This window comes from Anolis sagrei, chromosome X (assembly GCF_037176765.1).
Source record: "Anolis sagrei isolate rAnoSag1 chromosome X, rAnoSag1.mat, whole genome shotgun sequence".
In the NCBI taxonomy this organism is placed as follows: domain Eukaryota; kingdom Metazoa; phylum Chordata; class Lepidosauria; order Squamata; family Dactyloidae; genus Anolis; species Anolis sagrei.
In genome coordinates, this window is record NC_090034.1 from 103428025 (window position 1) to 103440935 (window position 12911).

General features: G+C 43.1%; 1 protein-coding gene across 1 annotated transcript in view; it reads left to right on the forward strand.

Moving 5' to 3' along the window:
* Positions 1 to 10700, forward strand: part of LOC132781617 (neuronal PAS domain-containing protein 3) — a 100243-nt gene extending 89543 nt beyond the window's left edge. Inside the window, exons 11-12 of the mRNA XM_067461047.1 lie at positions 3118 to 3215; positions 8400 to 10700. Coding sequence (XP_067317148.1) covers positions 3118 to 3215; positions 8400 to 9583 — 1282 coding nt within the window. The 3' untranslated portion in view covers positions 9584 to 10700. The remainder of the gene's footprint in view (positions 1 to 3117; positions 3216 to 8399) is intronic.
* Positions 10701 to 12911: the final 2211 nt, after the last annotated feature.

Sequence of the window (12911 nt, forward strand, 5' to 3'; positions counted from 1 at the left end):
CAACACAACAGCCAGCAGAGTGTCTGCTGAGGACTCATCTAGTTGTGTTTCAAATAATAACAACAACTCTTTTTCTCCCCCTTCTTTTCATCTCTGGACATTTAAAAGCAGAGGCTGGATGGCCATCTGTTGGGAGTGCTTTGATGGTGGTATTCGATACATCATACAGTCCTAGACACTTGGGAAGTGTCCAATGTGTGATCCAACACAACAGCCAGCAGAGTGTCTGCCGTGGACTCATCTTGTTGTGTTTCAAATAATAACAACAACTCTCTTTTCCCCCCCTTCTTTTCATTTCTGGAGGTTTTTAAGCAGAGGCTGGATGGCCGTCTGTTGGGAGTGCTTTGATGGTGGTATTCAATACATCATATAGTCCTAGACACTTGGGAAGTGTCCGATGTGTGATCCAACACAACAGCCAGCAGAGTGTCTGCCGTGGACTCATCTTGTTGTGTTTCAAATAATAACAACTCTCTTTCTCCCCCTTCTTATCATCTCTGGAGGTTTTTAAGCAGAGGCTGGATGACCGTCTGTTGGGAGTGCTTTGATGATGGCATTTGGGTGGCATTTGGGGGGGTCCCAATTCTAACACCCATGTCTTTGTTATCCAAATGCGACTCCTTGCATCGCAGGCTTTCCAAAGAGATGGGACCCAAATTCCGCGGCGGCCGTTTGCAAAGAGACGCTTCCTTGGGCCGCTTCCAACTTTGCTGGCTTGACAATAAAAGCCCCCTCCCCTCCCCAAACCAACCCTGCTGTCTTCTGGATGTGCCTCCCACTCCCCTTTCTCCCTCCCTCCCTCTTTTCCCCTAAACACGGGAGGGTTTTGCGATGCCAATCTGTCCTTGCTTGTTCTTGGACAATGAAGTGCCAATGGCCTTTTGCGTCTGTGCGGCTGATTCCAGGCTGCAGGTGGCCGGCTGTGTCAGCTTGCATTCAAGTTGCGTTTTCGGCAATTCTTTCGGGAAGGACTATTTTCGTCTTTTTCTCGGCAGCATCCATCGCCACGCTCCCAATCAGGGATGCATTGCTTCCTCCGGGACAATCTGGTGCCATCGTGTGGTGGCACCAAAAAAGGCCTCCGAAAAGTCCCAAGATCCATCGGAAAGGATCTCTCTCTCTCTCTCTATGAATGCAAACACACATATACACAAATATATACACACACATATACACATACAAAACACTTATACACAGACTGGGCCACAGCAATGCATGGCAGGGGGTGGCTAATATCTATATAAATAAAGATGTAATGTTTAACTCAAAAACCACTGGGTGAATTTACACCAAATTTGGACACAAGACACCTATCAGGTCAATGAGTGACCATCACTCCTAAAAACACACAGAATGGGCTTTAGAACCCCCCAGAATAAACCAAATACATATACACATACATTCATATACATATGCACATGCACACATACAGACAGACACACACGCATATATATATATGCAAACACACAAAAATATACACATACACATACATACGCACATATATACACACATATATGCATATATACAAGCACACAATATACATATACACATACATTCATATACATATACACATCCACAGGCACACACATACAGGCACATACAGGCACACACACACATATATATATATACGTAAGTACATGCAAATATACACATATACACACATACATATAGACATACATACACGCATATATATACACATACATGCATACACAAGCACACACATATATACATACATTCATATACATATACACATGCACACATACAGACACACACATGTATATATGCAAGCACACACAAATATACAATATACACACATACATATTCACCTACACATATACATATACACGTACATACACACATATATATGCATATACAAAAGCGCACACATATACACAGTATACATATATACATACATTCATATACATATACACATACATACAGACACACACATATATATACGCAAGCACACACAAATATACACATATACACGCACATGCATATTAACCTACACACATATACATATACATATACACGCACACATATATACACACATATATGCATATACACAAGCACACACATATACACAATATACATATACACATACATTGATATACATATACACATACATACAGACACACACATATATATACATAAGCACACACAAATATACAATATACACACATACATATTCACCTATACCCATATACATATACACATACATACACACATATATGCATATACACAAGCACACACATATACACAATATACAGATACACATACATACACATATATACACACATATATACATATGTACAAGCACACACATATACACAAGATACAGATACACATATAAACACTGAAATACACAAATATATACACACGTATACACACACACATATATATATACACACACACACATATATACACACATACACATATATACACAAATATATGCACAGACTGGGCCACAGCAACGCGTGGCAGAGGACAGCTAGTAACATAAATAGACAGACACAGAGGCAATTTCACATTCCAGCTTTTCCGGCTTTGTGAGGGTATGCTCGATTCCGGGAGAGCTGCCGCTTCACCGTCCACGTGTGGCACTGCGTCCTTGATGGAGTACTTCCTCATTCTGGAAGGTTTTATGGTGTCATAAATTAGTTAAATTAGCCTCCCTGTATAAAGCGGTACCTAAATTTCCTACTTGACAGATTAAACTGTCTTTCGTGCTGCATAGGTCAACAGCAAGCTAGACTGTTAATGGTCGGGAGCTCACTCCGACCCGGGCTGGCTTCGAACTCATGACCTCTCGGTTAGTAGTGATTTAATGCAGCTGGCTACTGACCAGCTGCACCACAGCCCGGTTTATTATCTAAGTAAATCTGTATGTCAGGTATTGGGCAAACTTTGGCCCTCCAGGTGTTTTGGACTTCAACTCGCACAATTCCTAACAGCCGGTAGGCTGTTAGGAATTGTGCGAGTTGAAGTCCAAAACACCTGGAGGGCCAAAGTTTGCCCAATTCCTGCTGTAGGCAAATAAGAGCCGTCTTGGAATTACTTTTCATTTTGCTTTCTAATCTTTTCCCCTTCTTTGTTTATGTTTTTATGTATTTCTAGCAATCCCGAACATAAGAACACTGTGCTGGATGTCTTCCAAATGTCCGGAATCCCTGCAAAGCCGGCCGATAAAGCTGAAGCCGGGACGGATTTCAAAGGTAAATATACCCAAATTCCATACATCCCGGGCTATTTAAAGGACCCAATCCCTCTCTTTTTAGGGAGGCTAACATGCCCATTATATATATATTCCATGGTTGGTGGAGTTCAGAATGCTCTTTGATTGTAGGTGAACTATAAATCCCAGCCATTACAACTCCCAAATGTCAAGGTCTATTTTCCCCAAATTCCACCAGTGTTCACATTTGGACATATGAGTATTGAGATCCATCATTGTTTGAGTCCACAGTGCTCTCTGGATATAGATGAACTACAACTCCCATACTCAAGGTCAATACCCCCCAAACCCTTCCAGTATTTTCTGTTGGTCATAGGAGTTCCGTGTGCCAAGTTTGGTTCAATTCCATCGTTGGTGGGGTTCAGAATGCCCTTTGATTGTAGGTGATCTATAAATCCCAACAACTACAACTCTCAAATGTCAAGGTCTATTTCCCCCAAACTCCACCACTGTTCACATTTGGGCATATTGAGTATTTGTGCCAAGTTTGGTCCAGATCCATCATTGTTTGAGTCCACAGTGCTCTCTGGATATAGGTGAACTACAACTCCCATACTCAAGGTCAATGCCCCCCAAACCCTTCCAGTATTTTCTATTAGTCATGGAAGTTCTGTGTGCCAAGTTTGGTCCAATTCTATCATTGGTGGGGTTCAGAATGCTCTTTAATTGTAGGTGAACTATAAATCCCAGAAACTACCATTCTCAAATATCAAGGTCTATTTCCCCCAAACTCCACCAGTGTTCCCATTGGGCATATTGAGTATTTGTGCCAAGTTTGGTCCAGATCCATCATTGTTTGAGTCCACAGTGCTCTCTGGATGTAGGTGAACTACAACTCCAAAACTCAAGGTCAATGCCCAACAAACCCACCAAACCCTACTTTCTGTGGGTCATGGGAGTTCTGTGTGCCAAGTTTGTTGGTGGAGTTCAGAATGCTCTCTGATTGCAAGTGAACTATAAATCCCAGCAACTACAACTCTCAAATGTCACGGTCCATTTCCCCCAAACTCCACCAGTGTTCACATTTGGACATACTCAGTATTTGTGCCAAGTGTGGTCCAGATCAATCACTGTTTGAACCCATTGTTTGAACTCTCTGGATGTAGGTGAACTACAGCTCCCAGACTCAAGGTTGATCACCAGCAAACCCTTTCCAGTGTTTTCTGTTTGTCATGGGAGTTCTGTGTGCCAAGTTTGGTTCAATTCCATGGTTGGTGGAGTTCATAATGCTCTTTGATTGCAGGTGAACTATAAATCCCAGCAATTCCATGGTTGGTGGAGTTCATAATGCTCTTTGATTTTAAGTGAACTATAAATCCCAGCAACTGAAACTCCCAAATGACAAAATCAGTCCCCCACCACAACCCCACCAGTATAGAATAATATAATATAATATAAATATAATATATTGTATATATATATATATATAATATTTATAATATTATAATGTAATACAATATACTACTACTACTACTACTAATAATAATAATAATAATAATAATAATAATATGGTATTATAATTATATATTTTATATTACATGCAATATTACTAATAATATTACAATATAATGGTATACTACAATATAGTAATATATAATACTGATATTGTACTATGCTAATAATATAATATATTGTATGTATATATATCTTGTAAGCCACTCTGAGTCCTCTTCGGGGTTAGAAGGGCAGCATATAAATGTCATAAATAAATAAATATTTAAAACTTGGGCGTATTGGATATTTGTGCCAAATTTGGTCCAGTGAATGAAAATACATCCTTCATATGGGATATTTATATTACTATTCATAACAGAAGCAAAATTACAGTGATGAAGTAGCAACGAAAATAATAGCCGCGCTGAGTCCCCCTTGTGGGGAGAAGGGCGGGATATAAATATATTAATTAATTAATTAATTAATTAATTAAATTATTTGTGGTTGGGGGTCACCACAACACAAGGAACTCTATTAAGGGGTCGCGGCATTAGGAAGGTTGAGAAGCACTGTTTTAAATGCTTGCAGATCCCAGTAAGGTGGCCTTTTGCAGCTTTCAGATGGCAATTTTGTCAGCGCCGATTGTGCTTAAGTGCAGGCCAAGGTCTTTAGGCACTGCACCCAGTGTGCTGATCACCACTGGGACCACCTTTACTGGCTTGTGCCAGAGTCTTTGTTGTTGTTGTGGCTTGTGCCAGAGTTTTGCTGTTGTTTTTGTAATAATAATAATAATAATAATAATAATAATAATAATAATAATAATTATTATTATTATTAGGGCCCCCAGTGGCACAGTGGGTTAAACCACTGAGCTGCTAAGCTTGTTGCCCAAAAGGTCGCAGGTTCGAATCCAGGGAGCAGAGTGAGCTCCCACTGTTAGCCCAGCTTCTGCCAACTTAGCAGTTCGAAAACATGCAAATTTGAGTAGATCAATAGGTACCGCTCTGGTGGGAAGGTAAGGGCACTCCCTGCAGTCATGCTGGCTACATGACCTTGGAGCTGTCTATGGACAGCGTGAGCTTCCGCTGTCAGCCCCAGCTTCTGCCAACCTAGCAGTTCGAAAACAAGCAAATGTGAGTAGATCAATAGGTACTGCACGATGGGCTAGGTGTTTGATTTCAGATTACCAAAATCTTTACATGCTCGAATCCCATTATATGGCATCCTTTCTATAAAACAGCAACATCAAGGTTTGCTTTTGGGATTCCGCCCACCCCCCCCCCCCAAAAAAAATATTTTCAAGCCATGGTTGAATCTGTGGATGTTGAATTCGTGGATATAGAGGGCCAACTATATTCACATTTGGGATTTCCCCCCCAAAATATTTTCAAGCCATGGTTGAATCCGTGGATGTTGAATTCGTGGATATAGAGGGCCAACTATATTCACATTTGAGATTTTTCCCCCAAAATATTTTCAAGCCATGGTTGAATCTGTGGATGTTGAATTCGTGGATATAGAGGGCCAACTATATTCACATTTGGGATTTTTCCCCCAAAATATTTTCAAGCCATGGTTGAATCTGTGGATGTGGAATTCGTGGATATAGAGGGCCAACTATATTCACATTTGGGATTTTTTCCCCAAAATATTATCAAGCCATGGTTGAATCTGTGGATGTGGAATTCGTGGATATAGAGGGCCAACTATATTCACCTTTGGGATTTTTTCCCCAAAATATTATCAAGCCATGGTTGAATCTGTGGATGTGGAATTCGTGGATATAGAGGGCCAACTATATTCACATTTGGGATTTTTTCCCCAAAATATTATCAAGCCATGGTTGAATCTGTGGATGTGGAATTCGTGGATATAGAGGGCCAACTATATTCACATTTGGGATTTTTTCCCCAAAATATTATCAAGCCATGGTTGAATCTGTGGATGTTGAATTCATGGATATAGAGGGCCAACTATATTCACATTTGGGATTTTTCCCCCAAAATATTATCAAGCCATGGTTGAATCTGTGGATGTGGAATTCGTGGATATAGAGGGCCAACTATATTCACCTTTGGGATTTTTCCCCCAAAATATTTTCAAGCCATGGTTGAATCTGTGGATGTTGGATTCGTGGATATAGAGGGCCAACTATATTCACATTTGGGATTTTTCCCCCAAAATATTATCAAGCCATGGTTGAATCTGTGGATGTTGAATTCGTGGATATAGAGGGCCAACTATATTCACCTTTGGGATTTTTCCCCCAAAATATTATCAAGCCATGGTTGAATCTGTGGATGTTGAATTCATGGATATAGAGGGCCAACTATATTCACATTTGGGATTTTTTTCCCCAAAATATTATCAAGCCATGGTTGAATCTGTGGATGTTGAATTCATGGATATAGAGGGCCAACTATATTCACATTTGGGATTTTTCCCCCAAAATATTATCAAGCCATGGTTGAATCTGTGGATGTGGAATTCGTGGATATAGAGGGCCAACTATATTCACCTTTGGGATTTTTCCCCCAAAATATTTTCAAGACATGGTTGAATCTGTGGATGTTGGATTCGTGGATATAGAGGGCCAACTATATTCACCTTTGGGATTTTTCCCCCAAAATATTATCAAGCCATGGTTGAATCTGTGGATGTTGAATTGGTGGATATAGAGGGCCAACTATATTCACCTTTGGGATTTTTTCCCCAAAATATTTTCAAGCCATGGTTGAATCTGTGGATGTGGAATTCGTGGATATAGAGGGCCAACTATATTCACATTTGGGATTTTTTCCCCAAAATATTTTCAAGCCATGGTTGAATCTGTGGATGTTGAATTCGTGGATATAGAGGGCCAACTATATTCACATTTGGGATTTTTTCCCCAAAATATTATCAAGCCATGGTTGAATCTGTGGATGTGGAATTCGTGGATATAGAGGGCCAACTATATTCACATTTGGGATTTTTTCCCCCAAAATATTTTCAAGCCATGGTTGAATCTGTGGATGTGGAATTCGTGGATATAGAGGGCCAACTATATTCACATTTGGGATTTTTTCCCCAAAATATTATCAAGCCATGGTTGAATCTGTGGATGTTGAATTCGTGGATATAGAGGGCCAACTATATTCACATTTGGGATTTTTCCCCCAAAATATTATCAAACCATGATTGAATCTGTGGATGTTGAATTTGTGGATATAGAGGGCCAACTATATTCACATTTACCATGACCACAGATGTTCCTTAAACCCAGCTAAATAGTGTTCTATGCTGTTGGTAAGGGAGGTGGCTACAGGATGATGTCATTTGTAAACAAACCAAACAAGATGATGCCCGCCAAAATTTCTGGGGAATTAATTGCCTGCTATAGAAACTACCTCGCTGCCTCTTCGTTCAGCTGTATATGAGACTTTTCCAAGTGGGTTTTCCCCATCAAAACCGGGAACCCCTTGCCATGCCTGAATTCCCGCTGTGCCAAAAACCGCTTCAATGCCTCCCTGCTTTTCTGCATCGCTGTGCCTTGCGGTCGTGATTATGAGCTGCGCTGTTGGCAGGAAGCCGCTCCGAACCGACATGTAAAATGTTCCCTAGGTCTCGTCTGGTGTGGATAAATATTTCATTTGACAAAATAAAACCTGTCTGCCTCCTAAGTGTTTCAACTCCCGCCGCCTCATCTGTTGAATTTACCTGTTCTTTTTTTAAAATCTTGGTTTTGCAGACAGCGGCTTTGCAAAGGAGAGCAACCAAGGGAAGCTTTACAAAGCCGGCACGCTGGAGGAGACTTACCCGAGGGATCGGGCAGACGTCGGAGCCGATCGCCGCGTAAGGGAAACCGATTCCAGTGGTGCGGAAATGAACTACCGCTCGGAAGAGGCCTCGGAAGGTAGCGATGCGGAAGAGCCGCCGGGAAAACGGATCAAGTTGGAATTCCAGCCGGAGAGCCCGCCGAAAGAAGACGACGATTCGTTGCCCAGCTCCGAGGATTCGGACAGCGGCAGCGAATCCGAGTTGGACCTCCTCCCGCAGCCGAGGGGGGCTTTGGTCAAGAAGGTCAACGGCTGCAAGGCCGGACGGCGGAGAAACCTCCACTCCGGCCGCCCCAGCACTTCGGAATTCGCTTCGGTCATCCAGACCCAGAAGAGTTTGGCCCCGAAGGCCAACCCAGCACTTAGCATCAAGTCCGAGCAGGTCCCCGGCGCCAAAGGGACCCCCTGGACCTGTCCTACTACCCCGAAAGGTGGTTCTTACACTGTGAACAAAGCACTTCACCTGGAGAGGCCCGCTCCAAGGCACGCCTCGTCCCATTTGTACGTCTCCATCCCGGACTCCGTGCTCACTCCGCCCGAGATGGAGAGCGGAGCGGTGAAAGGGCAGTTTGGGACCTCTCCCCGGTCCATTGCAACAAATGCCCCTTCCTCGGCGGAGACCCTCTCGCCCCCGCTCTCGGGCTCCCCCTGCGAGGAGCGGGTTGTCTCCACCCCGTTCACGCCGCTGGTCTACCCGGCGGAGATGGAGGTCCTCCAGCGCTTCCACGCCAACAACGTGGTGGTGCCGCTAGTCCACCAGCTTGGTGGGCCACACGGCGGCACGGCGGGCTCCCAGGGCCTCTACGCCACCAGCACCATCCGGTACGCCCCCGCCGACATGACGCTAGCCATGCAGAGCAACGTGTTGCCACCGGCCCACCCGCTCAGCCTCATGGACCTGGGCGGTGCGGAGGCCAAGACCTCCCGGGAACTCATGTACCACCACTTGCAGCGGCTAAACATGGTGGCACCCTTTGGGAACTCGATTTCAGGGGGGACGTTCGCGGCCACGGACTCCCTGTTTTCCGCACTGCCCTTTTCAGTGGCCGGTGGTGGCCTCCACGGCACTTCTGCTCTGGAACGCAAGGAGGACTGAGGATTTGGTGTCTCTGCCATAGTCAAGCTCTAGCGGTAGAAAGTTCTCGCACGAGCTTTGGTACGACAGCTCAGTGCCGTGCCCATGTGTTCTGGAAACCAGGAGGCAAAACCTTTTGTTCTCAAAACAAAATATGTGTATCTATCTTCTCACTCCACTTTCTCACTCTTTCTCCCAAACTCTTCAAATACTGCTGCTGCTGTTTAAATGATGTGATATATGGAGTGAGTTCAGGGTTTAGCCCAGTGTAAATGGAACGTGGGATCGGTTGCAACCTTTCCGGGAAAGATGCGAAGCAGAGGAAAGTGTTTGTTGTCTGTCCTTGTACTGCTACAGGTCCAACTATTCCTCCAGTACTGCCATTGGGGAAACTGGCCACAGAGGGGTGGATCAGGAGGCGTTATGTTCAAGCCTTTGGGATTCCCATGCTAACTTGTCTTGCTAGCCCAATTATAATACACAGATTGCAAACACAAAGCAGGGCACCAGTATCCCTGACTCTTCTCGTCCCGTGCGTTTACACCAGCACTTAAATGTTTGCTTCTGTTCAGTCTACGTTGCACTGTTCCTTGCAATATGCACCGGGATGAGATCCTACATTGAGTATAGAGTGACGACAAATAAGGTGGATGTTGTAAGTGTGTGTGAATGGGCCCTTGTTCCGCTTCCTTTCCGGTAACATCTCTCCCTTGGACTGGCACTTTTCCTCTTCTGAAACTAGGGATTACTCAGTCACTCACCCTTTTATCCTCTGGTCGGAAAGATAAATGACGGAGGGGGGTGACTTACTGCCTTTGCCTGCAACACATGCTTGGAATTCTCTCTAGTGAAATGTCCATGTTATTTTTCTGGAAGTATTTCTGGAAGTGAGAGGACGCTGTGTAGGTGAAACAGGAACTGAAAATAGACGGACAGGTCACAGCCAAGGCCTCTCTAGTCCACTAATTGGTCAGGCAGGTGCTTCTTGGAAACCACAAACAGGACACAAAGGGCATCATCCCACCTTCCTATTCATGCTCCCTTGAGTCTTATCTCTTCCTTCCTTCCTATCATCTTTATCTTCCTTTCTTATCTTCCTTCCCGCCTTCCTTCCTTCCTATATCCCTATCTTCCTTCCTCCTTTCCTTTCCACCCCCCTTTCCCTTCTTTCTTTCCATCTTCCTTCCTTCCTATCATCTTGATCTTCCTTCCTTATCTTTATCTTTCTTCCTTCCTTTTATCCTTATTTTCCTTTCTTATCTTCCTTCCTGCCTTCCTTCCTTCATATATACCTAGTATCTTCCTTCCTCCCTCCTTTCCTTTCCACCCCCTTTCCCTTCTTTCTTTCCCTCTTCCTTCCTTCCTATCCTGATCTTCCTTCCTTATCTTTATCTTCCTTCCTTCCTTTTATCCTTATTTTCCTTTCTTAACTTCCTTCCCGCCTTCCTTCCTTCCTATATCCCGATCTTCCTTCCTTCCTCCTTTCCTTTCCTCCCTCCTTTTCCCCTTCTTTCTTTCCATCTTCCTTCCTTCCTATCATCCTGATCTTCCTTCCTTATCTTTATCTTCCTTTCTTTCTTTTATCCTTATTTTCCTTTCTTATCTTCCTTCCCGCCTTCCTTCCTTCCTATATCCCTATCTTCCTTCCTCCTTTCCTCCCTCCTTTTTCCCTTCTTTCCTTCCTTATCTTCCTTCCTATCATCCTGATCTTCTTTCCTTATCTTTATCTTCCTTTCTTTTATCCTTATTTTCCTTTCTTATCTTCCTTCTTTCCTGCCTTCCCTCTTATATCCCTATCTTCCTTCTTTCCTTTCCTTTCCTCATTTTTCATTCATTTTCCTTCCTTCCCCTCCTTCATACCTATCACCCTTTCCTTTGTCTTCCTCCATCTGGCCTTTTCTCGCAAGTCACCATAGCTTATCCTTTGTATCTATATACTTCCACATATATATGGTATATATTTTATGGAGGGAGTTCCTGAGCTGGAGAGCGGTCATGGAGAAGACTCTTTCTCATTCCCACCAGCCGCACTTGAGACAGGGGTAGATCCATGGCGTTCCTTGTATCTACCCAGCTGGTAACTGTCGAAACATGGACACCATCCATGATGGTGAACCTATGACACGCGTGTCAGCACTGACACGCATGGCTATTTTTGATGACACGCGGCCATATGCGGCCGCATACAGCGAAGTACACCTTATAAGAGCTAATCTAATTCCATCCTTAAATTTGTAAAAGGCTCTACAAATTTAACATCTGCACGTTTGAGCATTGCTCACTCCATAACTCAGCACGGATTATACATTTTTTCTTATTTAAACTATAAATATTTCAAAATTATGGTTTTTTTCTCGAAGTTGACACCCCACCCAAGTTATGCGCAGGTTTTTGGCAAATTTCAACACACCAATCTCAAAAGGTTGCCCATCACTGACCTAGATGTTGGAGAGGGAACAAGCACCTGCTTACATTATCATGCCCTATTTGTGAGCTTCTCAAAAATTGCTCCTGTTTCTCCTACTTTTGTGCAGATTCATATCCGCTTTCGAAAAGTCTGTGTCTTCCCATCCCATCCTCATCCTCCTTAGCACAAGAAGAAAGGGGTGAAATGACAGCACTTAAAAGGGGTCCTTATTTTTTAAATGTACGCCATAATGTTTAGCACTTATTCAAAACCAAGAATTGTACAATTCGATGGGGAACGGACGGAGCAGCACTTGAGATGCCGCCGTGGTCTTTATTTTCTGTATAATCGGTCGCTAAAGATCCGTGTGCGTGTATGTGTGTGTACATTTTATTTCCCTACTGTTCTCATTGGATAGATGAATGTAGTTGCCACTGTTCACTTGTTGACGTTTTGCTGCTTCTTTACGGCAATCTGGGATTTCAGAGGAAATAAAGCGTAAACGGACTCAACTCCTGCCTTCCGAACATATGTCGGGAGGCCTTGATAAATAATAATTTGTGGCTTTAAAGGCACCGGCTGGAATTTATGTCTCTATATGTGGATTCGCGTCAATTGGAAACAGAATTGTGACATCGGTATTCTTCAAGGGATGTCTGTGATGTTGCTACGTAAGGAAACCCGTGAAATAAATGTGCATAATACCCTCATACACATCTCAATTCAATAGCAGCACTCCAGCCAAGTGTATGTAACGTTACATAACACAGACCATAATGTTCAAGCAATAAAGTAGTGTCCTGATTAAGGGCTGACATATATCCATTTTTCAATTAATTATCAAGAGATAAAACATTTTTTAAAATAATCCCACACCTCTTGAACACTATTAAAGTCCATTAAACCAAAATATACATTTTTGAGACATACACCATGAGCCTT